Source organism: Penicillium odoratum (assembly GCF_028828045.1).
Source record: "Penicillium odoratum strain IBT 22623 chromosome Unknown utg000003l_segment0_segment0, whole genome shotgun sequence".
Taxonomy (NCBI): Eukaryota; Fungi; Ascomycota; class Eurotiomycetes; order Eurotiales; family Aspergillaceae; genus Penicillium; species Penicillium odoratum.
Window position 1 is genome coordinate 2368370 of NW_026643145.1, and position 27436 is coordinate 2395805.

General features: G+C 48.3%; 9 protein-coding genes across 9 annotated transcripts; 3 read left to right on the forward strand and 6 right to left on the reverse strand.

The window, feature by feature from the left end:
• Window positions 1-2167: 2167 nt before the first annotated feature.
• Window positions 2168-4441, forward strand: N7520_004132 (transmembrane 9 family protein; the record flags this gene model as incomplete). Its single annotated transcript, XM_057138067.1, has 4 exons — window positions 2168-2252; window positions 2310-3640; window positions 3693-4145; window positions 4202-4441. 4 exons carry the CDS (start codon window positions 2168-2170, stop codon window positions 4439-4441), a joined length of 2109 nt encoding a protein of 702 aa, XP_056998532.1.
• A 797-nt stretch (window positions 4442-5238) lies between these two features.
• Window positions 5239-6754, forward strand: N7520_004133 (uncharacterized protein; the record flags this gene model as incomplete). Its single annotated transcript, XM_057138068.1, has 3 exons — window positions 5239-5452; window positions 5514-5863; window positions 5912-6754. The coding sequence occupies 3 exons, from the start codon at window positions 5239-5241 to the stop codon at window positions 6752-6754; spliced, it is 1407 nt and encodes a 468-aa protein (XP_056998533.1).
• Window positions 6755-8956: 2202 nt separating this feature from the next.
• Window positions 8957-10780, forward strand: N7520_004134 (putative choline sulfatase; the record flags this gene model as incomplete). The annotated part of the gene is made up of 2 exons (XM_057138069.1): window positions 8957-9367; window positions 9422-10780. The coding sequence occupies 2 exons, from the start codon at window positions 8957-8959 to the stop codon at window positions 10778-10780; spliced, it is 1770 nt and encodes a 589-aa protein (XP_056998534.1).
• A 1165-nt stretch (window positions 10781-11945) lies between these two features.
• N7520_004135 (uncharacterized protein) lies at window positions 11946-14041 on the reverse strand (the record flags this gene model as incomplete). The annotated part of the gene is made up of 2 exons (XM_057138070.1): window positions 11946-12997; window positions 13045-14041. The coding sequence occupies 2 exons, from the start codon at window positions 14039-14041 to the stop codon at window positions 11946-11948; spliced, it is 2049 nt and encodes a 682-aa protein (XP_056998535.1).
• A 367-nt stretch (window positions 14042-14408) lies between these two features.
• On the reverse strand, window positions 14409-15431 carry N7520_004136 (NAD(P)-dependent alcohol dehydrogenase; the record flags this gene model as incomplete). The annotated part of the gene is made up of 1 exon (XM_057138071.1): window positions 14409-15431. One exon carries the CDS (start codon window positions 15429-15431, stop codon window positions 14409-14411), a length of 1023 nt encoding a protein of 340 aa, XP_056998536.1.
• Window positions 15432-15925: 494 nt separating this feature from the next.
• Window positions 15926-17673, reverse strand: N7520_004137 (glutamate decarboxylase; the record flags this gene model as incomplete). The annotated part of the gene is made up of 5 exons (XM_057138072.1): window positions 15926-16037; window positions 16092-16942; window positions 17002-17316; window positions 17382-17409; window positions 17459-17673. The coding sequence occupies 5 exons, from the start codon at window positions 17671-17673 to the stop codon at window positions 15926-15928; spliced, it is 1521 nt and encodes a 506-aa protein (XP_056998537.1).
• Window positions 17674-18147: 474 nt separating this feature from the next.
• N7520_004138 (acetoacetyl-CoA synthase) lies at window positions 18148-20359 on the reverse strand (the record flags this gene model as incomplete). Its single annotated transcript, XM_057138073.1, has 3 exons — window positions 18148-18288; window positions 18341-19136; window positions 19182-20359. The coding sequence occupies 3 exons, from the start codon at window positions 20357-20359 to the stop codon at window positions 18148-18150; spliced, it is 2115 nt and encodes a 704-aa protein (XP_056998538.1).
• Window positions 20360-22789: 2430 nt separating this feature from the next.
• On the reverse strand, window positions 22790-23808 carry N7520_004139 (uncharacterized protein; the record flags this gene model as incomplete). The annotated part of the gene is made up of 3 exons (XM_057138074.1): window positions 22790-23047; window positions 23097-23382; window positions 23459-23808. 3 exons carry the CDS (start codon window positions 23806-23808, stop codon window positions 22790-22792), a joined length of 894 nt encoding a protein of 297 aa, XP_056998539.1.
• A 1120-nt stretch (window positions 23809-24928) lies between these two features.
• Window positions 24929-27051, reverse strand: N7520_004140 (monooxygenase; the record flags this gene model as incomplete). Its single annotated transcript, XM_057138075.1, has 6 exons — window positions 24929-25740; window positions 25788-25930; window positions 25982-26299; window positions 26347-26630; window positions 26688-26767; window positions 26829-27051. The coding sequence occupies 6 exons, from the start codon at window positions 27049-27051 to the stop codon at window positions 24929-24931; spliced, it is 1860 nt and encodes a 619-aa protein (XP_056998540.1).
• Between the last annotated feature and the right edge of the window lie 385 nt (window positions 27052-27436).

Below are 27436 nucleotides of genomic sequence, written 5' to 3' on the forward strand. Positions count from 1 at the left end.
AGGATCTTAGAGAAGGTACTGTTTCTCTTTTGGTAAAGTTAGATCTAATTCTGTGAACATTATTCAGTAAATAATGATAGTCTCTATATTAGTTTCGGAGTATATTACTGTGGCCCTTAACTAAGCGTGGTATATTTCATATAACATCTGTGCTAAGGCTTTAGTAGTGGGTTCACGGAAACGAAAAGTAGTCAACAAAGAAGAATTAAAATTTGCTAGTCACTGTACTGTATTGGTCTGTTTACTAGCTCGAGATTAACCTACCCCATAATGTAGCCATGAAGTACAAATTCATGAAAAGCTGAAAAAACCTAAGTCAGTGTAGGATGGCGTAATGATGTACAGTGACCAGACAAAAGTGTTAACACCCCATTTGATTATAGTATTCTGCCAGTCAAAACCCTTTTTGAAACTAAAAGAGTCAGTATACACCACTGCATATTAAGACCTATGCAACCCATTATATCGAGTAATTGCTTGCATTCGGGGCTCTCAGAGATATTTTAAATGGTGAAGCAGGATTTAAATACGCGATTTGGATAGGCACAGTAGGCGGTGGAAAAGGCGTCTTGGGGGGGGGGGGGGGGGGGGGGTGGAGGGGGTGGAACACTTTTGTCTAGTCACTATAGTTGGTCGAACATGACAGGATGAGGAATTGATGTACTAGCTAGTACTAAGCATATCTAATTAACATTGGAGATGACAATTACCCATAGAAGTATGAGCTTATTAGCAAGAGGAGTGACTTACCATCACTCTATAGGATATTTATCCGGTAATGACTCCATACTATAGCAAATTACAAATCTGCAAGCAGACTCATCCACATTTCCTAGCACCAGTAGTCCCAAAGGAGATAATAGGACCAGTAGACGAAGTATTCCTAAGAGCGTATAGCATATAATAGTAATGCTAATTAGGTGATCAAATAGCAGACTCCATCGTGGCGCAATTAAGTGTAGCCAGATCACCAGGATATATAGCTACATTGCTGATGCCAGGCCTTTTGTGATGGGGACGATGGGGGCAATCTAAACAGGAGGGCTGCACGTGATAGTGCTAGTGTGTTGCATTTTATCGATGTAGCTTACTCAGGCCGCTCACCCCTAGGCTCAGCTCAGACTCAGTGAGCAAATCAGGGCGCTCAGATTAGGATCAGTGAGTGGATCAGACCGCTCAGGTGAGTATCAGGAGATGCTCAGTGAGCAGATCAGTGCGCTTATGTAATGCTCACTGATCGGATGAGGGCGCTCAGGGGCGTGCTCAGTTTTACTCAGTGAGCAAAAAGCGGCGAGGACTGAGCACTAATCCGGAAGAGGAAAGTCAAGAAGTGGGAGCAGAAATCCGGTACATACGTACCTAGCCGAATAAATTATCGAGATACAACTTTGCACATGTGGAACATTCAAACATCCATATTGAATCGATGTCTGGATGTTTGTACATTTGAAGGTTTTAAACTGGTAGAAGTGGATACTTATCGGGGACCTCGAGTATATGGTGGATCCTCCCTGTATATTATAGACATATTCCGGCTGCATGCGTCAGGTCTTTCCAACCTTGGAAGGTTTAACACTAATGCATATATATATGTACATATACAATCAAGACCTTCATATCTAGCTTACTTCACTCTCTACACATTCTAAGCAATTTACCTTATCATTCTGCTTTGGTTACTTGAAACTTTAAGGGTTCACTACCGGTCTAATAGATAATCCGATGTTTTTGACACGCTGGATAAACTAAGTCATCTCCGGAGCTACTCTCCTTTCGACTTCTCCGGACGAGCACTAGGTATCCATTGTGCTGGCACCTGCGGCATTCGGTGCCAATTACACTCGTTATAATTTTTTGACTCTTCACAATCCCGTCAGTTATTTTGTCGTTTTGATCCGATAAAATCGAGACGAAAGCGCCCGCCAAGCGTCACTCTAACGAGCATCTCCCGCCTCCTTGGCAATCTCATATATACCATCCGGAGGTGACTTCACAACTAAATCTTTATTCGCTTTTTGCTAGGCGAAGATCGAGGGATCCGCTCCGATCAGCCGTTGTGATCTGCGCTCCTGACGTGCGATCACTTCCAAACTCGTGCTCGGCCGAAGTGCAGGGCAAGGAGCTGCGCATTGCTTAGGTAGCAAGGAATAGCAACGTCACAATCAACATGGTGACTTCCAGGGTATCAAGCCTTGGTGTCTGGCTGCTGGTGCTATCGGTTGTATCCTGTGCCTCTGCTTTTTATATCCCTGGTAAGCTTCCTGGACATAGCAGGGATTCGCGGTGCTGACCTTGCGCTTTTTCCATAGGATACTCAGTTACTCGGTACAATGACAATGATCCAATCCCACTGCTTGTCAATAAGATCTTCTCCGACCACACGCAACTCCAGTATGCCTATTTCGATCTCCCCTTCGTCTGTCCCCCAAGTGGCAAGTCACATGGCGGTTCACCCTTTGGATCCGGCCAGAGCATTTCGCTGAACCTGGGTGAAGTGTTGCGCGGTGATCGCATCATGACCTCTGATTTTGAGCTCACCATGGGCAAGGATGTGGAATGCGAGACACTTTGCACTCGTGAGATTAGTCGCTCCAATATTAAGTGGGCTCGCAACCTCATCAAGGACAACTATGTGATCGAGTGGATTGTGGACAATCTGCCTGGCGCAACTAGTTTTGTGACCGTCGACCGAAGCCGCAAATACTACGCCTCCGGGTTCAAGCTGGGATACCGTGATATCTCCCCGTCCACCGGTCGATCCCGCTATTTCATCAATAACCACTTTACAATCGTCATCCGCTGGCGGAGTGCACCGGAGGGAGGCAAGGTGATTAACGGATTCGAGGTGTATCCAAAGAGTGTTACTGCAGCAGACCGCAAGGAAGGAGTTTGTCCGAAGGACATCCACAAGGAGCATGAAGGACTGGGTCTGTACATTGCTCCAGACAAATCAAAGTTGACGGAGAAATACGCTGGCCTCTCCTACATCCCCGAGGATGATGATGACGATGATGATGGGTCTACCTTGAGCATCCCATACACCTATTCGGTTTACTTTCGCGAGGAGCCGACAATCGATTGGGCCAACCGTTGGGATTTATACTTCACTAACCAGGAGGAAGGCTCAATGACCCACTGGTTGGCGATTGTTAACTCCTTGATTATCTCCACTGTACTCGGTGCGACTGTGTTCGTGATCTGGAGTCGCACCGTTCAAGGCGACATCAAGGGCCGTGGCGATGGAGCCATGGAGAAGCCCAAAGGTCCTCGTAGGCGTTCGAGAGAGAAAAAGGAAGGGCTACTGGACAATGCTGACGTCGAAAACGATGCGGACATGTCCTCTGACGACGAACCTGCCGAGGACACCAGCGGCTGGAAGCTTCTTCACGGCGATGTTTTCCGAATCCCAGCCTACAGTGGCCTTTTGGCGCCCCTGGTTGGATCTGGTATGCAGTTGTTGTTCATGGCAACTGGCTTGCTTTTATTGAGCTGCCTGGGAATCTTGAATCCCAGTTTCCGCGGTGGTTTCGTCAGCGTCGGCATGGGTCTGTTTGTGTTTGCCGGCTTGTTCTCAGGTTATTTCTCCGGGAGGCTTTATAAGACCTTCAGTGGAACTGCATGGCGAAAGAATACCTTGATTGTGGGTGATCTAACCGTGATGTTACATGAATATTGAACTGACTTCTTTCCAGACGGCGTTGCTTTTCCCCGGACTGACCTTTTTCCTTATCCTGATCTTGAACTTGTTCGTCTGGACCCAGGCTTCCAGCACAGCGATTCCATTCGGCACCTTGATTGGCTTGCTGGCCCTTTGGCTGCTCATTCAAGTTCCTCTTGTCTACCTTGGTAGCTGGGTTGGATATGTGCGAGCGAAGCCCTGGGAGCACCCTCTGAAGACCAATGCCATCCCTCGCCAAGTCCCGCCCCAGCCATGGTACTTGAGTGGCCCTGCTGGCCCGATGTTGACCGGACTGATCCCATTTGCTGTCCTCTTCATTGAGCTGCTATTTGTATTCAAGAATTTGTGGCAGGATAAGAGTGGCTACTACTATGTGTTTGGCTTTCTGAGTGCGGTATCTGCAGTGCTTATAGTCACTGTCATTGAAGTGACTGTCATTGCAACATATAATCAACTCTGCTCCGAGGTAAGTCCCAGATTCTGCCCGAATATACAACTCTCGCTAACTCACCGCCTTAAAAGAACTACCACTGGTGGTGGCAGAGCTTCCTCACAGGCGGCAGCAGTGCCTTTTGGATATTCGCCTATTGCATCTGGTACTACATGTTCAAGCTGCATGTCACTGGATTTGTGTCCACTCTGCTGTTCTTCAGCTACAGCTTCCTCGCCTGTACAGTGTATTTCCTGCTGACTGGAACTGTCGGGTTCCTGGCTGCATACGCCTTTGTCCGCCGTGTCTATAGCGCGATCAAGGTTGACTAAAACTCTCCACAAATACACTGGAAATCAGTCATGCCTAACGAAGTAATCTGTTTGATAAGCATTGGTGATCCAATTGACCACCACGGCGTATACTGCTTGTGCATCTTTTGATTCTTAGCATACGCAGGAAGATATCGTTGATCTTTCTACCTCTCCTTTCATAATTTTCCTATCTTTGTCTATTGAACTCGAGTCAAAGCGAGTGAGACTATGCTGTTAGTCGGTGAATCCATTTGCATATTGATGGGTCATCGCCCAGGCGCCATTTGTGTACTCTTAACTTCCTCAATATGACTTCTCCTTTCGTTTCTTTTCGTTTGATACTCGAATAACCCGCGTAACTTCAGCCAACGCTTTCCATGTGACGATCTCTTTCAGCTACTCTGACCTTCTGCACTCGTCTTCACTCTGTTTCACCCTTCTCCTTCACCTATCACTGTCACGTACTTGATCCGTTTCTTTCTACTTCTTTCCGCACCTTGTTCCCACGACGCTTCTTTCTCAAACCTCCTTCTCCAACCCTTCCCAATCCGGCTTATTGCTTGCACTTCTTGTTCAAAAGCATCAGCTCTGACCTGTAAGTCTTTCCCTGGTCCTGTCCAATGTCCGCTGAGGCGTGACGTTGTCACATCGTGATGATTTCAGTTGGAGATTGACCCGTCCTGATCCTATCAGGGAGTAATCTCGACAATTCGATCTCAAATTGAGTGATTTTTCGCAATACGTTGGATCTCTTCAAACGTCTTAGACTTTCCTCCAATTTCCAAGTCGTCTTCTGGCGATTCATCCTGCTAATCATGAATATCTCCCCCGAGAAGCAGGATCATCCATTATTCAACAGCCAACGTGTTCCTCGTGTCCTAGAGAAAATCGAAGACACCCAAGAAATGGATGATCTTATGTGGGGCCTCAGCTTGGATCCAATATCCTTGAAAAAGATTCACCACTATGAGAGCCACTTGTTTGATAATTGGCTCACTAAGAACAAGATCCGCTGCCCTCGCTGTTTAGGTATGTTTTTCATTCCTTCCTCTCACTGTGTTATAGGTTGATTTACTGATATCAATCACAGTTCTCAAGAAAGACTTTGGGAGAGTCAGAAAACGGACCTTTCAAGAGCTGAAATGGCTGGAAAGAGTATCAAAGCCTACGGCAAAGGGTCCTCAGGTTGTCATTGTGGCCGAAGATGAGGATGGCAAGGGCCCGGATCCTGCTCCTGGAGCCGAAAATGACACCCAAACCATTACCAACGAGCATGGAACGTTCATGCGTAAGGTTATTACTACTCCAAATGGAAATCTTTCCTTGTGGTACCTCCCATGTACCGAGGAGGAGAAGGCTCATGTGGTCCAGATGGGAACAAAGTGTCAACCTAACGAGGCTCCACTTTGCCTGTACCATCCCGGCAACATTCACGGTGATGTCAGTGAAACGTCTTTGATTGATTTGAAATACACTAATAGTCAGTAGATCTGTACCTGCTGCGAGAAAGACTCGAATTCAAAGGGATGCGTTTTGAAGCTAGATCATGCTCAGTGGATGGGATACATTGTCCACAATGTCTATGTGACTCAATCTCATGAATGGTGGCAGGAGTGGAAGATCAGAACTGGTCATCAAGACTTCCTCAGCAATGAATGGCTCTTGCACGCCACTCCAGATGTCTGGTGCATTCCCAGTGTTATGAAAGGTGTCGTGCTCAGCTGCAAGACTGGCATCAACCACTGGGGTGAGAAGGAGTTGATTCGGATCAGCGCCGTTGACCTCTTCAATGGGCGCATCGTCCTTGACCACTTGGTATGGCCTAAGCATCCTATGCGAAATCTTGATACCAAAAACAGCTGCATTTCCTGGGCCATGCTGAACAAAGCGCATGAGGACCGTCGAACCTTAGATGGCCGCGACTCGGCTCGCGCTCTGCTCTGGGATTCCTTGCACAAGGACGCCTTTCTCGTCTGCCACCATGGACAGTCCGATTTGGTTGCCCTTCGGTTGTCTCATGATCGAATCATCGACACCAGTGAGCTTGAGACCCGTCTCCCAAACCCGGATCAGAACCGTACACTCAAGCACCTCGCCAAGAAGCACTTGAACCGCGATATCCAGGTGAGTCAATGGCGCTACGACAGCCTCGAGGATGCGATGGCAATTCGCAATCTCGTTTTTTGGTACGCCAAAAACTTGCCAACGGAAAGGATGATTGGGCCGGCTCGTCCAGTCATGCAGGAGCCGTTGGATGACGGGGATTGGTCGTCAGAGAACGTCGTGATTCCCCAAACTACACCTGACTGGGATACTTCTGACTGGGATTAATATGGGATGAGATTCATGGACAAAGGCTGATCAGATAACTTCTCAATAAAAAACACAAAAAAGGACCGGAGACCCGAAAGTGACTGTGATGCATATTTTAGCTGGATTCATTATGGGATGAGATCCATGGGCTATCAGATCAATTTCAACAAAAAACACAAAAAAAGGACTGGAGCCCCGACAGTGACTGACGCACATGTTAGCTGGTTAATTATGGGATGAGATCCATGGACCACGATTAATCAGATTATTTCTCAACAAAAAATACAAAAATAAGTCAGCATTATGCTGCAAAATCCTCGGGTTCAATTTGTAGCTGTTCCGGTGCAACATTGGTGTCCCAATTCCTACGATCAACGTCTCATCTACGGAGTAGTCTTCACCTCAATTGGGTACATGGACTTTCTGGAGTTCAAGATCCTTAGCCGTTCTCTTTCCACTTTCTCTTTCTTTAAGTTTAGTCGGAATATTGGAGGGCTATTCGACTATCTGACTATTACAGTAGTAAAGAATCTCGAGAGGAGAATGGCAGAACATTGCTTATTTCAGGTGAGCAATCTAGTATTAAACCCACTATACCCGGATCATCCTCAGCATCGCATAGCGCCCGGCATTCGTGGCATATTAAATGCTCCGAAGATTCACCACAGCCTGTGACCGATGTTCGATCATCTCCAGTTTGTTTCGAAAGCCGCAAGTGCCTTATCAGAAACCTGATATGTATGCCACCGGCCTACCGTCATGGGTCTTTTGATTTGCACGATTCTATATCGGGTGATTCGGTCCCAAGAGTAAACGTGTCTTAAGTGGAGACTACATGCCCGCCTTTACCGGAGGAGCCGCCAAACTGGCGGTGACCAACTTGGGCTGAATCCGGGGATTGTTCGATTCGTGGATTTGGCCACATGACGTGATTGAAAAGGGGGATTGCTCATGGATGAAACTTGGAGAAAATGCTGATCCTTTCAGGGGGTTTGACGTTTGTAAATACAATGAACGCGAGGTCATGTCCATGTTCTGCAGTTAGTACACCGCTTGTTGTCCCCCTTCCGCCTTCCCCGGTCCTTCAGTTCTTCGCTTCTCATCCAGCTGTTGTTTTCAGTTTGATTTTTATTGGTTCTCAAGATAAGCAAGTGGGGTTCCTGCCTCTAAGCATCTATGCTAACTGAGTTCGGTAATACCAGGGGCATCAACTTGGTGATGATTGGCTGACAAAAGTTCCGGTGGATCCCAGACTTTTTTTTTGCTTTTGATTGTCTGAGATCGTCCGCGTTAGTTACAAGGGTATGTCGGTAGCGTTCGAAGCTTGCTGTCCACTCCGGGGTCGAGTGGACTCGGTGAAAAAACAAGGGGATTCCGATAGGGACTGCTGTCGTCGAGTGGAATTTATGGCTTTATGTTAAGACGGAGTGGATGGATTCCGGAATGTTACAAATCACCGGGCCGTATCGGCTTTGTTACACTGGTGGCAAAGTTTCCCGGTACTTCAACTTCCCTGACTCAAATGTGACTGGACAGGACTCGCCTTCTCGAGCTGGGCACCGATTCCTGTAGAAGAGGAAAGGAGCCACATGACCCAGTCCAAAATCAAATACGATTACGAAGTCATACAATACAATACCGTCGTTGATCCACAATTCGTGATCCATACCGTCCGGCACAGACGGAGTGGAGTCATCACACCATCGATTGCGATTCTTGCACCTTCATCTCGCCTTCCACAGTGTACGTCAGTGCCGGATCATTCCCCTGATCTTCCATGCAGTAGTACAGCCGCTACTGTGGACTTATTGGGGAAGATCTGGACCTTTTGCTTGTGCTATTCGTGCTATTCTGTGGCGGTCTGGCTGTGCGGTGACTCTAGTGGACCGGCCCCCCAGTGGGTTGCGGGTTTGTGGGTTTGGGATGTATAACCCCGTGGGCAATGTATTGTGCTTACAAGCGCGATTGTATTGACTGCTAATCCGTTCGCTTGGTCATTGTAATGGAATTAATGCTCGGGCCTTCTTATCAATCATGGTAAAAGGCAAAAAAAAAAGTTTTTGTCCGTCTGTTCTGATTCCCCACATGTGCCAGTTCTGGAAACTTATATGAATCCCATCTTTCCCAACCTTGGTTCTGCTTCCTTTTTTTTCTTTAACCCATCTTCTACCAAACCTTCGTTCTGCTATCTACCACCATAGTGAACTAGCATCTTTCATCATGGGGCAGAAGAAGCCTAACATCCTTTACATCATGGCCGACCAGATGGCCGCGCCCTTGTTATCTTTGCATGATAAGAACTCGCCCATCAAAACACCAAACTTGGACCGTCTGTCGGCAGGTGGTGTGACATTTGACTCGGCCTACTGTAATTCACCGCTGTGCGCCCCGTCTCGCTACGTTATGGTTAGCGGCCAGCTGCCCTCGAGGATTGGTGCCTACGACAATGCTGCCGATCTGCCAGCGGATACCCCGACTTACGCCCACTACTTGCGACGAGAGGGTTACCACACGGCCCTGGCTGGAAAGATGCACTTTTGTGGCCCGGACCAGCTGCACGGTTATGAGCAGCGTCTGACAAGCGATATCTACCCTGGTGATTACGGCTGGTCTGTCAACTGGGATGAGCCGGTGAGTGATTGTAAAATTATCGTGGTGGTTAGAGTGCAGACTAACAATTCCCAGGAAATCCGCCAGGACTACTACCACAACATGGCTTCCGTGATGGACGCTGGCCCGGTCGTGCGCACAAACCAATTGGACTTTGACGAGGAGGTGATCTACAAGTCGCAGCAGTACTTGTATGACCACGTGCGCCAGCGCACTGACCAGCCCTTCTGTCTGACGGTGTCAATGACACACCCCCACGACCCATATGCCATGACCAAGGAGTTCTGGGACTTGTACGAGGATGTCGAAATTCCCCTTCCTAAGAACGGGGCCATCCCCGACGAGCAGCAGGATGCCCACTCCCAGCGTGTGCTGAAGTGTATTGACCTTTGGGGCAAGAAGATGCCGGACGACCGCATTCGCGCCGCTCGCCGCTCCTACTATGCTGCCTGCACATACGTTGACACCCAGATTGGCAAACTGCTGAAGGTTCTGGAGAACACTGGGCTGGATGAGAACACTATTATCTGTTTCACTGGTGACCACGGTGACATGCTTGGCGAGCGCGGTCTATGGTACAAGATGACTTGGTTCGAAAATTCGGCCCGCGTACCAATGCTGTTCTACGCCCCAAAGCTGTTCGAGCCCAAGCGCATCCCGCAGAACGTGTCGACCATGGACCTGCTCCCTACATTCGCCGATTTAGTCGGTGCACCTCTTATCAAGGAATTGCCCCTTGACGGTGTTTCCCTGATGCCATACTTGACTGGCGGCGAGGGCCCTCGTACCGACACCGTGTATGGCGAGTACATGGGTGAAGGCACCCAGGCTCCTCTGATCATGATCCGTCGTGGCCGCTGGAAGTTCATCTATTCCACCATCGACGCGCCCATGCTTTTCGATGTGGCCGCCGATCCGGAGGAGAAGATCAACCTGGCTGCTGGTCTACCCATCCCCTCGATCACCCGCGCCCTCCCAGTTAAATCCAACAACCCCCTAGCCGTGCCAGCACCCCTGCCAACTCCAGGCGAGACTCCTCGCGTGTCCCCCATCCCTCAGCGAGCTGGAAACGCCAACGCCTACCCCTTCCCCACCCCGACACCCCCACGCACCCCCAGCCCAGCCAAGTTCCAGGCTCTACCAGAAACCTCCGACCCCGCTACCCTACTGGCCTACTTCCACGAAGAAATCCACACACGCTGGGACCTGGAGAAGGTCCGCCAGGATGTCCTGACTTCGCAGCGCCGTCGCCGTCTGGTCTACTCCGCTTTGGTCCAGGGCAAGATTCAGAGTTGGGACTGGGAACATCGTGTCGACCCTAAAACTCAATATGTGCGTAACCAGGGTAAGGGTATCCTGGATGACGTCGAGCTTATCTCGCGCTGGCCACGCGTTCTGCAACAGGCAGCCAACGAGAATGGTCTTACCGTTTGAACTGGCTTTGAACATACTTTCCATCCCAGCATGATTGCGATTGATTTGCGATTGTATTTGCGATTTGCGTGCGATTTGCGATTTTTTCCATCTGCCCTTCAGCATCTGAAATTTCTCTGATCTACTTGGCCTTTATTTGGGGAGTTTGTTTTCATTTCATCAGCGAGGCGCTATACCCGGGAACTATTTTCGTTTCTGTCAATTCATCTGATTCTCTGGACAATTTGCATCTGCTGTCGCTTGTTTAAAAGCCTGTAGGTTTGGTTCTGGCACGTGTATATATTGTTTTTATCCTGGGTTTGTGTCTGGTATTCATAATGTTGGTGCCTTGGGTAGATACGACCAGACTGGAAATTTGAATATATGATTTTTATAATGATTTTTTGATCTATAACAAGGTTTCGATATTTGAATGTTGTACCGTGGTAAGAACTATGGAATTCCTGTAAGTAGTATCTTGACCTGGCAAGGCAGTGAATCAAAATTGTGAATAGGATCAAGAAGATAAGGACTTGATGTAGAACAAGTACTGTACTACGTTGGTATCTGGGTAGAGCATTTGGATCTTGCTGATATTATTCTGTCAAGTGTGCACAGAGTACCTATTCAAGTAGTACAATCCCGTGAGGATTAAGTTCACAAAGTATACAGTCAACGGGATGATCCGTAGTCGATGCTCGATCTAGTATCACTATCCAGTAGCAGCGTATTGGTGATGTCATTCCTGCTAGGACACCGCAACTTCCAATGTGCAGCTTGACCCACAATCTACTTGGCATATCAATAGTACTATACAACTTCAATAGCGAAACAGGCTATCCAATATTGAGCGGGGTCCTGGCTTTTAAATAATTCGTTACTAGTAGTTTACAAGCTGAAGACGAAGCTAGGGGTTTGTCTCTTTCTTGTACGCTAGAGAACATGTCATAACACTGAACTTTGTCTAGAAATCCTCTATTCAGATCATCCCTATGTTATGGAAAATTGCCGGCAAAAAATCCGGATCAAGAGGCAAAATGAGGCTAAATTTAAAAGAGACTTCATGCCCAGATCAAACAACCGCCAAAACGAAACTCGATGGGATATCATGCATCAATCATGGTCATCAATGCCACTGGCATTTGTAATTATATACAACGCTCGGTCATGTACGTAACTCGCTGCATTACTCGATCAGCCATACGGGGGCTTTAATCAGGACTGTAGCGGGTCCCTTGCCGCGTACTTCGACGGTGAGGAATGAGGCGAAGCGGATGCGCGAGGGCTCGGCTTGTTCTGCCTTGTCTCCCGCTGGGCGAGAGGGTGGGTCGTTGGCGGGTCGACGGCCCATTAAGGCGCCGAAGACGGATCGTCTTCTAGGTTCGCGTGGGGCCGGGCATGTTCCGTCGGCATTAGTTCCGGTGGAGGTTGAGGCGGGCGAGGAGTCGCCGTCGTCGTCCACTTCTTGGTCTGCTGGGGGAGGGGGTTGTTGCGTGAGTGGTGGTAGTTGACCTTCCACTTTCATGTAGTTGTCGTGGAAGGTGATGTTGGGTGGGAAGTACTCAACGCAGACATCACGGGCTTCCAATGGGATCTTTTCGATGATGTTGATTGTGTTTTCGATGATCATTCGCACACCGGCCTCCAGTCCTGGAAGCGCCTGGTCTTGCAGCTGTGTGCTGAGAAAGGTGGCCAGCTCCACGGTTAAATGCTCGATCAGCTCAGCACGGTGGTCTTGGGCGGTGGAGTCTGCCAGTAGATCACCAAGTCCGTCGAAGGTGGTGCGACGCCAGTTGGAGAGTTTGGCAATGGCGTTTTCACGGTCCTCGTCGGTCACTGGTCGCATCTGCTGTCGACGGAGATTCATCTCGATCTTCTTCAATTGCATACTCAGACCAGGTTCCAGCCCCGGATGGAAGTGCTGTTCAAATACCTCCTTCATCAACCAGCGACTAACGACTGCACGTCCCAGCGCCATCATTTCCTTTGTTCCCACCGTCACCGCGTCGTCCGTTACCAGCCCATGCAGCCATTGGGGAACGACCCGCCAGTCCTTGCGAACGGAAAACGCCAGGTCCTTGATGGCCCCGTCGAGTCGCTGGAATCGGTTTGTATATTCATTATCATCGAGCACCGTACGAGAAACGGCCATTCGTTGGTGTGCGACCGTGTTCTGGAGATGCTGCACCTGTGCCTCTTTCTCAAAATAGTAACGCTTGACCTTGGAATATTTGCTCTCTGCAATCTGTTAGTAACCTTCCGAAACTCGATGACGGGAAAATTACGTAGTTCATCATGCTTTTGAATTAATGCCCGAACATCCAAGTTCTCTAGATCATCTCGTCGTGGCCCAGATGGGGTGTTCCGGCTAATTTCCGCCGGCATATTCTGGGCGGTACTCCCTCTACGCTCTTGCCCCGATCGATCGGTCTGGCCTGGTGTCGCCTGCGCGGAGGCCTGTTGCATGGCGTCAGGGTTCTGGTGACGACTTGGGGAGAGAGACTCGTAAGTCTGTCGGGAAGGGGGCCGGGAAGTATTTAATACCAGATCGTGCTCTGGGCGAGACAACGTCGAGCCCCGATGGCCGTGTTCGGGGAGGTAGCGAGGAGAATCCGGGGTGCGCTCGGTTGGTGACGGTCGGCCGTACTGCTGGACCAGCGTGGGGTCGGTGCCGGAGCGTTCGAGCCCTGGGGGAATGAGTAGCTGACCCTGTTGTGATTCCACGGGCTGCTGCGACCACTCCTGGATATCGCTACCGACGGAGGGGTGGGATTGGTGGAGGGATCGCTGGGAGTGTTGAAGGTGTTGATGTTGGTACGCTAGAGATGTCGACCGCGGTTCGTAAGTGGGCGGATCTGTTGGTGATTCGTCTTTGTAGATGTTCTGGTGTTCGGCGTGTCGTGGTGAGCTTGGCTGGGAGAGGGGTTGTGAGACCTGTCTGATCCCTTTGATGGAGGAGGAATTGCGATCAATAAGGCCGGAGTTTGGCCGCCCAAACAGGCCTATGCGACGTTGGGAGTCTTCCGGGATAAGGGCGCGTGGCTTTTGCTTTGGTAGTTGTTGGTTTTGACGTAGAGACTGGGCACGGCGTAATGATGGTTGAGTTATGTCGGGTTGGGTTGATTGTGATTTAGAGGAATCCTCGTAGGTCCGGTGATCTGAACTGTGGTCCACGTAGCTGTCCGGTGGAGCCGTGGGGTTAACCAGATGCTCAACAGAGCGAGCGGGAAAACGACTAGCAGACTGATTTGCGGGCGCCTTGGATTTCTTGAATAGGGGCATCCTTGATCTGATGGCAAAACACGATGACCCTCTTCGCAATGAGGGGGTGGGAAGAAAGGGCAGGTGGAGAGGGATCGGCGGGAAATGATTGGCGGGGAAGAGAACTTTCTATATATAAACGCCGTCAAAGGCGCCAAGGGGGTGGAATGAAGATAGAAATGAACAAAGAAAGCAGCATGAAGTTCAAATGTTAGGTAGGGGGCCGAAAGAGTGACCAGATGTACCATGATCATGCCATCAACAAACAAACATTCGAGTTGCCTTAGATCGAAATAATCCGAAGATCTAGAGTACATGTAAGGGATATGTAGTACTTTCTGGTTTTCAAGGATAGGCAAGTCATATCAAGTTTATTTCTTCATGCATATCAAAGTCCGATTCCAAATGACTCCATGTTCCTCGCATCTGGATCACTGACATGTACCACAATCTTCCCCCTCGCTCGTCCCAATCGAAGCTTCTCAAATGCCTTAATTGCATCACCAAAATCAAACACACTATCCAGCTGAACCTTGATCGTCCCCTCCGCAATCCACTCCCCCAGCTGCCCTAGCCGCTTCAGATCAGTCTCCGTCGTAATAGGCATGTACTTTCTCTGCCCACCACCAAGAAAAGCCGGCCAACACATCCGACTAACAAAGGTCATCATCGACACAGCCCCAATCTGCACAAAAGTCCCCTCTTCCTTCAAAAATCGATGACACTGGTAGTACATATCAGACGGAAGTCCAACATTATCAACCACATGATCAAACATATTCCCTGCAAGCTTCCCAATTAAATCCTTCTCAGCCGTATAATCAATCACCGCATCCGCCCCAAGCCTCAAACACAACTCCATATTCCTCGTCGAGCAAGTAGTCGTAACATGACACCCCATCGCCTTCGCAATCTGAATACCAAATACTCCACACCCCCCAGATCCCCCATTTATCAACACTTTGTCCCCAGCCATAACATGCGCCAAACTCTGATAAGCCGTCAGCCCCGTAGCACCAACAGCTGCAGCTTCATCAATCTTGACACCATCAGGAACAACACAGATCTTATCAGCACCAACGGCCATATACTCCGCCAACGACCCGAACTGCACCGGCCGTCCCGCAAACCCGTACACAAGCGTCCCCTCTTTAAGATGATTCGCAAGTGGTCCGGTACTGACTATACGTCCGCAGAAATCCATACCTGGCGTTGCGGGCGTGCCTATCAGCATCATGCGAACGAGAAATCCTAGTTCCGGCACTTTGTAATCTGCTGGGTTTAGAGATGCTGTGAGGACTTTCACTATGACTTCGTTGCCGCGGGGAGCGGGTGGGACGCGAGCGGATGCGTCTAGGTGGAGGTTTTTTTCTAGCCCGCCTGTTGTGGTGGTGTAAATCCAGGCTTGCATGGTTTCTGGGTGAAAGGAGGCCAAGTCGAGACCTGGTATTGAGGGATCCATTTGCTGGTGATTGTCTGGCTTTTGGGTCGGTATTTTTGATGTTGTGGTTATGGTAATATTCACTGTGCTTCAAGCGTGTTCGATTATCGCTGGAATTGGGGATGAACATGAGTCTGAATGTTTGCTTTGAATTATGTTGCGCATCAAAATTATGTCTCCGGCCTAATATGGTTTAGCGTTATCGGAGACCCACTATAGTCTTATCGCGAGATTTATCATTCGAATGATACGAATCTGTTTACATTCTAGGTTTCCTTACGGATTTCCAAGGTACTCATCGGCAGTAGATATTTCTTGTTAAAATACATGCAGTGGTGAGCGACAACCTCCAGGGCCGGAAAATTCCTTTGTACTGCGGAACAAACTGAATTGATCCCAGCAGTCACAGTCAAATTGAAACATTTGCAGTAGAAAAGATACCAAAATTCAGACGACTGGAAAACTTAGCACACAATGTGTGATTTGCCGTCCTTACCCTGAAGCGAGTGCTTCTCATCATGGTAAGCCTGGTGAGTCTTCTTGTGGCGCGGGTGAGCACGGTGGCTCACCATGTGTCTAGAGGGGTGTTAGTGAGGTAGAGATAAGAGAGAGAACCAATTCGGAACTTACGCCTTGTACTTGCTCATCATGGCCTGATCCATGTCCTCAAGGGTCTGGATAGCCAACTTAATATCAATCAAGAGGCTGTCGCAGCGGTTCATGCTGAAGTCCTCGCGGACGACAACGCGCATGAGCTTCAACTTCTCACTGTGAGGAGCCATGGTATAGGCGGGAACGATCCAGCCACGCTCACGGAGCTGATGGGCAATAGCGAACTCGTCATATACGCGATCCTTGTTCTCAGGCAGACGGAATGCCACCAAGGGCAGACCAGTGCCCTTACCCTGGCTCATTATGATCATGCCCATCTTTTGCAACTCGCTGCTCATGTAGTCGGCAATCCGGGTCAGGTTGTTCATGATGGCACGGAAACCGTGCTTGCCCAGACGAATCAGCTGGTAGTATTGTCCAATGACCTGAGCAGCTCCCTTGGAGAAGTTCAGGGTGAAACTGGCCTGGTCGGCACCGAGGTAGTTGATGTTGAACACAAGCTCCTTGGGCAGGTACTCGGGAGAGCGCCAGATGACCCAACCGACACCGGGGTAGACCAGGCCGTACTTGTGACCCGAGACGTTGATGGAGATAACCTTCTCCAGACGGAAGTCCCACTCCAGCTCCGGAACGACGAAGGGAGCGACGAAGCCACCGCTGGCAGCATCGACGTGGATGGGGCAGTCAATGCCACGCTCCACGAGAAGGTCGTTGATGCCCTTGACATCCTCGTACTCACCGGTGTAGGTAGTTCCGATGATGGCACAGATACCAATGGTGTTCTCGTCCACCAAGTCAACGGCGGCCTTGGGGTCGATAACGTAGCGGTCTTTGGTACAGTAGACGTACTTCTCCTCGACATCGAAGTACTATCGTCAAGTCAGTTCACGGTCTCTCGTACAATAGCCCAGACGTCATTCAATCTTACCCGAGCAGCCTTCTCCCAGCAAACCTGAACAGCACTGCTCATGACAATGTTGGGCCGGGAGTAGTCCTTGCCCTCAGCCTTGCGCTTGTTCTGCCAGCGCTTCTTCATAGCGAGCGTGCCCAGCATGATCGCCTCGGAGGAGCCAATTGTAGAGGTACCCATGGCATTATCACCCTTAGGGTCAGTGGGGCAGTTGTACAGACGGGCGATCATGTTGACACAGCGGTTCTGGATCTCTGCGGAGTGGGGGTACTCCTCGTAATCGATGAAGTTCTTGCTGAAGGAGTCGGTCATGATCTCCTCAATTTCCTCTTCCTATACGACGGATCCGTTAGCCAGTTTCTTTGTTTACCAATTTAAAGTCACTAGGTTCATCATACCATGTAGGTGGTCACGAAAGAGGCCAAGCTTGTAGTAGATTAGCAGTAGCTCGTCAATTAAAACAAAGGAAACCTACTTGAGCTTGGGGTTACCATCCAGGCTCAGCTCATCCTTGATCAAGCGAGCAGCGACCTGACGAGGCATCTCATGCTCAGGCATCTCATGCTGGGACATGTGATCCACGCTGAATGACGATCCGTAGACATTGTCATTCAGGGCTTCGATGGTATCGAAGGCTGCACGGGGCTGACGGACCTCATTGTCCTTGCTCACAGTAGCTAGATGAACCATTTTGACTGAAAATTTTGAAATATGTGAAGATGAAGAAGTGAGGAGAAGCAAGAAATTCGGAAGCTTACTTTATTTGGTTTGGGCGGGGACGGGATCCAGTGACGTACCTGTGAGTCTTACCTCTCAGCTCTCAGCTCTCCCTCTACTCCCATTATTCTTCCCTTTTTTTTCTCACCTTTGGATTTGTTTCATCTATTTGGATCAGCGCATAATGATCCAATGAACGACCATGACTACGCACTCGAACATCTGATTTGATCATTTTACATTGTTATTCTACCAAGCTTTGAATAAAAGCTTGGCACTGTTGCCAGCTTCGTCCCGATACATCCGATCTACCCCTCACTATCCTCGCGATTGTCAATAATTGGCGCCACGTCTCCATCCATGTGGGTCTCCATAGCTGCACCCAAGGTTGAGTAAGTGGCGGTGTTGATCCAAAATAAATACGGATGCGCTGGCTAGCTTACTCGGCTATAGCTTGCTTTGGCGTTCGGCGAATCGATAGTAATAATCCAAGCTTCCCGGATTGAGGAGGGTCCCAGAGGCTTGAATCCGCTTGCCTGAGACGATTTGCTTCACTGGTAGCTCCACTTTCTTTAGGTTGACCGTGGTCTGACTCGGTCAGTCCCGCCTTTGTTCCGAGTTGACAAAAAGAGAAACTTACCGGGATCTCGGGAGTCTCGAAAACAAAAGCTGGCACATGGCGCGCGCTGAGCTCGGTTCGGATCGCCTTTTTAACTCGATTCACCAAGTCGGTTGTGAAGGGAACCCCGGGCTTCATTAGCAGGAAGAGCATCACCCGTTCATCGCTGTCGGTTGGTCGCCGCTGTCCCACACAGATGGAATCGACGATCTCGTTTGAAAAAAAGCCTTCAATCACTCTATAAATCTCCGCAGAGCCAAATCGAACTCCAGATGGGTTGAGGACCCCGTCAGAGCGGCCGTGGAAGATAAGTTGCTTGGTGACTTGGTGGATCGATACGAAATCGCCGTGGGTCCAGACGTTATTAAACCTCCCAAAATAAGCGTCGTGATACTTTTTGCCGCTTTGATCTCCCCAGAACTGTGTAGGCATATTAGGGAATGGAGCTGTGGCCACCAAGTCGCCTGGCTCTCCATCGATTGCTGGTATCCCCCTCACGCCGTCTCCTTCGATGGTCGAATCGTATACCTCCACTGGCACTCCTAAGCTGAAACCTGCACACCCTCCAACGTATACCGGCACAAGAGGATTTCCACAGCCGAAACAACCGGCGATGTCTGTGCCTCCTGAAATATTATTCAAGCGAACATGCGATGGGAATCCATGATCGTAGAACCACTCGAACAATGCATCTCGTAGCACCATGCCGGTACTGGTCACCACGCGAAGGGAGCTGAGATCTACTAGTTCACGGGGCTTGAGCTGGGCTCGCTCCAGCTCCTGTAACCAGCGTGGGGAGATGCCCAAATGTGTGACCCTGGTGAATTAGCTCCATGTTCGATCGGCTTTGATATGAACTCACCTTTCTTGAGCTGCTAAATCCACTAATGCTCTAGCATCCGGCACAAAGGGACTGCCATCGTAGAGTACGGCTCGACTGCCGAACAGGAGCGTTTGCATCGCAGTGAGATACATGATCCACCCAGTTGTCGTATACTGTAGCACAACGCTATCCGATGCAAGTTCCATATGCAAGCCGCCCTCTTTGTGGGCGTTTATTAGAACACCACCAACCGAATGGACTATGCACTTTGGTTGTCCTGTTGTGCCAGATGAGTAAACCACCAGAAACGGATCCCGAAAGGGAATGCGCTCAAATTCAAGACTATCGTTTCCAGCTGCTTTTTCCAGGTATTCTGCCAGAGTACAAGCTCTCGGAATGGAGCGTATATCCGCTGGCTTTTCGGGGAATCGTGGTTGAGAAACCACTCCCTGGAACTCCGACACAGAACCCATGCCTTGAACAATGTCCTTCATCTTGTCCCGAAGGTCAATCGTCTTCCCGTTATAAACGGCATAGTCATCCATGAACAGAAATCGCGGCTTAATCTGCAACAGTCTATCCAAAACCCCCTTGACACCCATATCAGTAGAGCTAGATGAAAAAATTGCTCCGAGAGCCGTGGTCGCAACGAAAACCAGCAATGTGTCGATACTGTTCGCCGAACAAACCGCGATTCGATCGCCACGCACGACCCCATTAGCCTTCATCGCTTGGATCAAAACTCCAGATTTCTTTCGCAATTCTCCCCAGGTCAAATGAACGGCATCTTTATTAGCACCCTCTCGCACCTCGGTGACTGCAACCTTGTGGTCTTCTTTTCCGATTGTGTTCCCATTGCTGGAGAAGAGCATATTTTCGGCAAAATTGAGCTTGACACCAGCGAACCACTCTGGAATGCTGTCCATACGCGCGGACTCATCCACGATCCGCGTGTAGGTTCCTTCATGAATAATCTGGAAATACTTCCAGCAAAAGGCCCAGAACTCCGTGCGGTTTTGAATGGAATGCAGGTACATATCATAGAATCCCTTATCAATTTCATTGCACGTTAGATATTCAGTTGTTTCGGCTGATAACTGGAGTCTTACATTAAATCGCTGTCCGGTTGACTGTTCCAGCTCTCGCCGGAACCGGCCCATGGTTGTTGAATCGGGGTTTGGGTGCTCCCATAGTTTCCGTGGGATGGACACTGACATTGTTAAGGTTTGACTATTGGGAAAAGTTGATTATAGACAACATAAGCTTAAAATAAAGAAAGGGGAGATGTGGATTTATCAACATCCCAGCGAGGTTGCAGCTTACTACCTCGGCCCAATGCCAAGCTTGGAAGTCGGGGTAAAAGCGATTCGGGAAGATAAGCCCCGCCCTCTAACTATGTGGGATCTACGAGACATGAGCAATGAGTCTGGGTAGTCTGGTGTGCCCGTAAATAGCGGCCTCAAAAGTCTGGAGGATGTATTCTCGATTTGGCTTACCATTTTGATCCCCGCGTATCATATTCAAGTGAATACTCTGTACATCAGAGTACTATCTACTAAAGTGCATACTGAGTACCCATGGGCCGCCCACGACTGACGCCTGGGCGGTCCCATCATCCCGAACGAAGCAGACCACGGATTTATTCAGACCAATACGGCAAAAAAATATTTCTTCTACTGGTAGCTGCTAGATTGACTGGCCGCCTTCTCCATCGCGATCAATGATCACCACGCGCATGCTAATATTTAAATCGCTACGTGGAGCTTCAAAAACAACTTTACCTGCGATAGCAAATCCTCTCTAAGATTTCACTTCCTTGAAGCCTCCACGCCATAGCTGTATTTCTCGGCGCAGACTATCATGCGGAGGACGATGACAGCGACGTGGCCAATTGGCACAATATAGGGCCACGAACGCTCATGTATCCACTCCTCCACTCACCTATAATTAAGTTGAAAAACGAATCCTGTGGTGATTCTAATTCTAAGTCATGTTCTGGAAAGCAAGTAACAATGGCTCAAACCAGAAGAGGCGAATTTCATCGAAGTCAAGGACGTGAAATGCGTTGTGGAATAAGTGATTGCTCAAGATCTGGTGAAGCCTTTGTTCCCAAACATCACATTTTGAACATCAATAATACAAAACTGTTCTGCTAGGTACATGGACCTCCTTCGAAGAAAACGAGCAATGTGCATTCCTCGTATACATATCAGCACCTCTTTCATCAACATCATCTTGATCTGCATATTCAGATCCCGGTATCTCCCCCCATTGGACCGATTGAAGAGCAGCATCCGTATCATCCACCGGTGGATGACATGCGGCACTTAAGCCAGCACTGCAATTAGTGGTCAACAGCGGCATGCTTGACTTGAACCGCCTCAAAGATATAAGCAACAGCCCCGCCAGACATGCTGCTATAATCGAGCATACAGCGGTCATTGGGATCACGGAATAGGCGACTGTCATTTGACTATATTCAAGGTTCAACTGGCCATGAACGTCGAAATCATTAATCAGCACCAAAAAAAAGGACTCGGTTAGAAGCCAATGGAGCAAAGTCGAAAGGATCATCAGTGCACCACTATATCGAATTGGTAGACTGAGACGATATGTCGATCGTTGTTCGCCCTTTGGCCAAGAGACACGAAGTGGTTTTCTCTCCGTGGCGTAATCATTGTATTCTGCGGCGGTTTGCATGGATGTGAAAAGTCCATTGACGAAGAAATAGAGAACAGTCAAGACCATTTGAGGTGAATTGAGAGGAGGACCAGTTTGTAGAAGTTTTTACCGATTGTTGGGAATATCAACTCCGCGTCAAACGTCCCGAACTTGATGGAATCAATACCCTTGTTAAACCCCATCGCCGTGAGATACGGACTGATAATTAGAATTGTCGCGAAACTACAACGCTGGCTTATTATCTAACCATGTGAAAGATAATGGATATTAGAGATTGTCCTGCCGCCGAAGATGGGACTCTAAGAAGAAGAATAAACTTACTAGATTGACACGATCATCCACTGGAAACCTGTCGCGGCTTCGAACCACCTTTTCCTCTTCGGCATCAGCTTTATATGGGCCGATAAAGGAACCATCCTTCGAGTATCATCTAATGCCGAAGTCATTGGCATGGCTGCCTCATTGGAAAATTCAAGTTCCTTTCCCAGAGAATGAGAACTTATCCAATTCTCTAGACGACACAGGGTATGTGTCCATAGTTGACGGCCTCCGGTTAGCGAATACATAAGACATCTTCCTTTTGTTGTCAAGTCAGGCTTGCTCAGGAAGGAGGACAAGGCATCGCCTATAGTCAAAAAGATATTTTTGCGCGTGCTTCGCGCGGCAAGAAACATACATGCCACCTTGGTTCCATTACAGATCAGCACAATGAGAGAGATCACAATGTTGAATCTTAGCTGACATCTCGGAGTCGGTGCCTGGCTCTGGCAGTGTGAAACCGACACGTTCCACGGCATTGCAAGGGAGGCTGCTGCCGACATCGTCGATATGAGGGTGCCGTTATCAGTGGGCCCGACCGTATTGAAAGCCACATCTCCAGGCCAGGTGATATTCTTCCAGATGTTTGTGGAATTGTCTTTCATATAGGATCTTAGTTCTTGATCATTGGGATTGTGTTGGATAATTTATTTAAAAAAGGTCAATGTATCAAGGACCCAATCACCAATGGTCTGTTGCGGGACCTCTATATTCAACGCCTGGCTTAGAGAATAATCCAACGTGGCACTATCAAATGTTTGATATTGCCCCTCGATATTAGGGAGAGTGAATGTTCGATTGGGATACACCCAAAAGGTCGTCTGAATGACAAAATCCCAGCTCAATGAGTTGCCCTCTGGAAAATAATCTCCGCAATACCCAGTGGGTTCACATATCCATCCAAACTTTCCCCCCGTATCCAGCATTCAAAGCTCTTAAGCTTCCATTGCTGACTAGGGAACTATTGTTCTGGTCAGCGACCATGTAGGCGACCACAGTGCCCCCAGCAGTATTGAAGTCCACTGCATATCGTTCTGCACATTGTATTGCCGTCAGAGTTTCGAGGCTGCCGTTGAACATAGCGTTGTGTATATCGGATGCATTATATCCAACAAAATCCCGAAATGCATCTTCTGGGAGGATATCATTAACTAAGGAGTCATTTTCGGAGTAGTTGTTTGAAACAACAATGACTCCATAGTCTTGTGTGAAGATAGAGGCAAAGATGGCCGAGTTGCAACTACAGTATAAGAATAGCAATACGAATCAGTATAGAGACAAATATGTCGGGCCGAACAGGGTATATTGAAACTTACATTAAATGGATAGGAGTACTGGTTATCAAAAGCAAAAACCAAAGAATTCTGCGTTTCCAATCCATGATCTGAAAATTTCGAATCCCACCAGAAGTCCCGACCTCAAGCCATCTTCCCCTAGAATGAGCAGCATCAACTTCTTCCCGTGATGGGGCGCTAAGACACTGCATCGTGAAGTTACTGCACATCAGTAGTCCTGTACTCAGGATGCTGATTATAAGGTGGATTGCTGTAGATAAGTGACTGGATGTGGAACAGTCTCCTTGGTAAGGAGCTGGAGAAAGTGCATCCAAGTAGGCACCCGCGATAAATTTGGCTTTTCCCTCAGACGCAATAATGCCTGCCACCATTACTAGAATCAAGTTGATGCCTAGAATGGCAGTGGCACACTTTGCTCGAAGGAGGACTGCCGTAATTCATTCCTCCTCGCCCTCTTTCATTTTTCGACCGAAATTGAGCCAGCTGTACTGTTTCTTTCCATCTTCCTTGAGGTATGGAAATGGGTGCTGCCACCACGATGGTGATATATCAGTTCCCGGGGTTGTTTCTGTTGGTGCAACGGATTTGACTGAACCATTTTCATGGTCTATTGGTGCATTTTGTAGATTTTGCGGGGTTTCGCTCTCATTTTGTTCTTGCTCTGGAGTCGCCTGCGTGGCTCGTTCAGAGATTAGTTCCCTCTTCTAGGTATCGCCGGGCGTTTCGGTCTCTTCTTTGCTTTGAAATGTCGGCTCTTGTATCGGTAGTAGTAAAAGTTGTTGGTCTTCGTCAGCTCCGCTGCTCAATGGAGAGGGCATATTTGCCTATTGTTCAAATGATGATATTAAAAGTCAAATCATTAGACCAGGGACGTCGGTATAGTATAAAAATTATGGCGAATGCGAATATTGAAGCATGAATCAATCTTCGAAATCAATAAAAAAATTTTGCATATGATAATGGGGGCCAATGAAAAATAGAAGGCGGTGGAATTCATCGTATATCCCGTAGGATAAAAGTACATGAACAAAAGTACGAAAGTATGGAAGATTTATCCTGGGTCGTGACTTTGAGAACTAAGAGCCTAACTAATGGGGCTAGAAAAAATATCAGGCACCAAGGCTGTCTAATTTCTGCGTCTGGAACTCATCCAAAGAAAGAACTTTAAGGTTATGCCTACTTAGTTTATCTGCTTGAGTACCTGCCTGGGTGTCTATTTATGGTACCAATATGTGTATATACCTAAATAATACTAAGAGGCATATATCTAGGGAATTATAGCGATATAGTAGTAACAAGATCGTGCTGAGCGTCTTATGATTTTAATCAAGTCTGAGCAATACTACGGTATTACATACTCATACAGCGAGTAAAGCTCACAAATCTGCTGCCCAAATCCAAAATATACCTCAAAGCCGCTATTTACCGCCACTGTTGGGAGACATAGAGAAGATGATTGCAAGGAGAACCTATGATGTATGTTTTGCCGCTTCAGAATATCTGGGTCATTTGCGTGGCTGCCTTCTCCAACTCGGCCCTTGTGTTACAAAGCGCAAAAACAAATCGATCATATCTCAAAATAACATATCGTTTGGATGAAACACTCTTCCAAATGAGCGTTTCATCATAGCCATGAGGATGGGGGCGACAGGCACACAAAGAAGATTGTCCAAACTCATCACCGGTTGCTGTCCGAAATAACCGGTGCTCGGATTGATCCATTCTGGCGCACTGGCTGCGGGAGACAAAGAACGTAGCTTCATCCTGTGACAGCAGATTACTGAATCGATCTATCCCGTCCAATTCACAAATTGCCGCATCCAGCTCATGTGGATCGCTTAGTAGAACCACAATTTGAAACATTTTCGTCTTACCCCCAAAAATGACATCGTCGGTGAATTGTACAACTGCATCCTGCTGGAATCCAATACAAAACGTCTGTGGGAAGTACTCCCCTCCCCCAAGATCTGGCATGAAATGCATAGGCATACCTGGGTAGTGCCTATACCGAGTAGGACCATCACTGCGAGGACCTCGTTCGATCCAATGTTTCCAAAAGGGAAGTAGCTGGAGTGCCCATAACCCCCAATCGCGGAGGAAGATTTGAATCGGATTTTTCCCGTTGACCATATCGCCATTTTTGACGGTTTTCGCGAGTGATTCATCGAGTTGCTGCTTTCTTTCTAGGTACCAGCCTTCGAAAAGACGGGCATGGTCCTTGGACCCTGGTGAGCATGCTATGGCGAGACGCCACGCAATGGAGATAGCATCTCGAAACCCAGATGCTATTCCTTGTCCTCCGACTAATTCATGGTTAGTTTGTATCTCTGACTTGGGGAGAATAACATACATGGTGGGAAGACATGGGCTGCATCGCCGCATAGAATGACACGGCCAAGTGCCCACTTATTGCAGCTTCTCGCGGAAAAATTAAACGGTCGACAGCGGAGGACTTCAATACAGTCTTCAGGAAATGAAACATCCTCTTTCAGTCTGTATTTGGATTTTAGTAATTTGGCTACTCAGAAAAGGAGAGTTACTAACCCGTAACGACTTCCTTCGTGTTTCAAATAAGGATGCACGAGCTGGCGAATCCTTGCAGGCTTTGCCAATTCCATACCATCTTCGTCGCGCGAAACGACAAATTCGAATCTCCAAAGCCGGTCCTCGGGCCGACCAAATCGACCACACACAGCTGGTCGTTCTGGATTACACAGGAAACGAAAATCTTCCGGGAAAAAAAGATCATAGACCTGCTGAGGTGTGTACCCTAAATTCCACAGGGGAAAATCGGGATGCGTCTTCTCCGAGGGTAGAGACATTTTCCAGTTCAGCGCAACCCAAGTCTCCTGATATTTGGTCCTACTCTCTGGTAAGTCACTTTCTTCTCCATATCAGCTTGTACATACTGCCCAGCCCAGTCTAGTCGGATACCTTTGGGCTCTAGATAGTTCTTACGAGTGAAGCCGGTCTTCCCATCTGCTGCGGCTAGGAACTTGGCTCGGATTTTTCTCTGCGTGCTGGATTCGTTGTATGTCGCGTACACCCAGTCTGCATCTTCTGATATCGACGTCAAAGTGCAGTTGTTTCTCAATTCGCTGGTTTCTGCTTTATCGACCGCCGTTCGTAGATACTTTTCGAGTGTTGGTTGCTTATGACTAAGAACGCCAACATGGCTCGTATGTCCCTCGATCTTAAATTTTTAGTCGCACTGTGGCAGAAACTGGGGTTCCTAAGATTTGGAACTCACCGAGCCTGTATCAAAAACGAGAAATGGGTTCGCGTTTAGATTGTGATGGTTCCCACTTACAAATCGGACTTTTGATACGGCTATCGATATTCGTGAGCTAACTCTTTCATACATACCTGGGCAGACTGGATGTGTTCTCACTGCTTCCGATCTCAGTGAAGATATGTTCGTACAGCCCGAGACCCTGAACCAATCGAATTCCGTCATCATCGAGAGCAATTCCACGAGGATCTGTGTTGATGTCTGACTCTTTCTCGATCACGATGTTGGATACTCCGAGTTGGCCCAGATAGCCGGACATCATTGCCCCTGTAGGGCCGCATCCAACAATCAAAACCTCTGTAGACTCTACCTGATCCGTCATACTGAAAACCTGAATCTCTCGTCAAAGTAACTCAGAGGTAAAATACAAACTATTTGGCTTTGGCCCACTGTTGTCGCAAGTAACATGATTTACCTCGGCGGTGAAGGTCAGAATGCGGGGCCAACGCGTGTACGAGTAAACACTTAATTTACTTCGACCTTAAGGCGAAGTTTCCACATGGTGCATGTGGGATCTTTGATGCATGTTGTGCTCTATCATGTGACCCTTGCTCTCCCAGGTCCATAGATCAGCGTTGTTTTCTTTCCTTTCTATTAATCTCTGTTTTGTGGTTCACCAAGAAAATAGCCATGAGAAACTTGAACGCCGGCATACGAGTGTATCGAGAAATAGGACAATAAGCTCCACCAGAACCTGTGTAATAGGA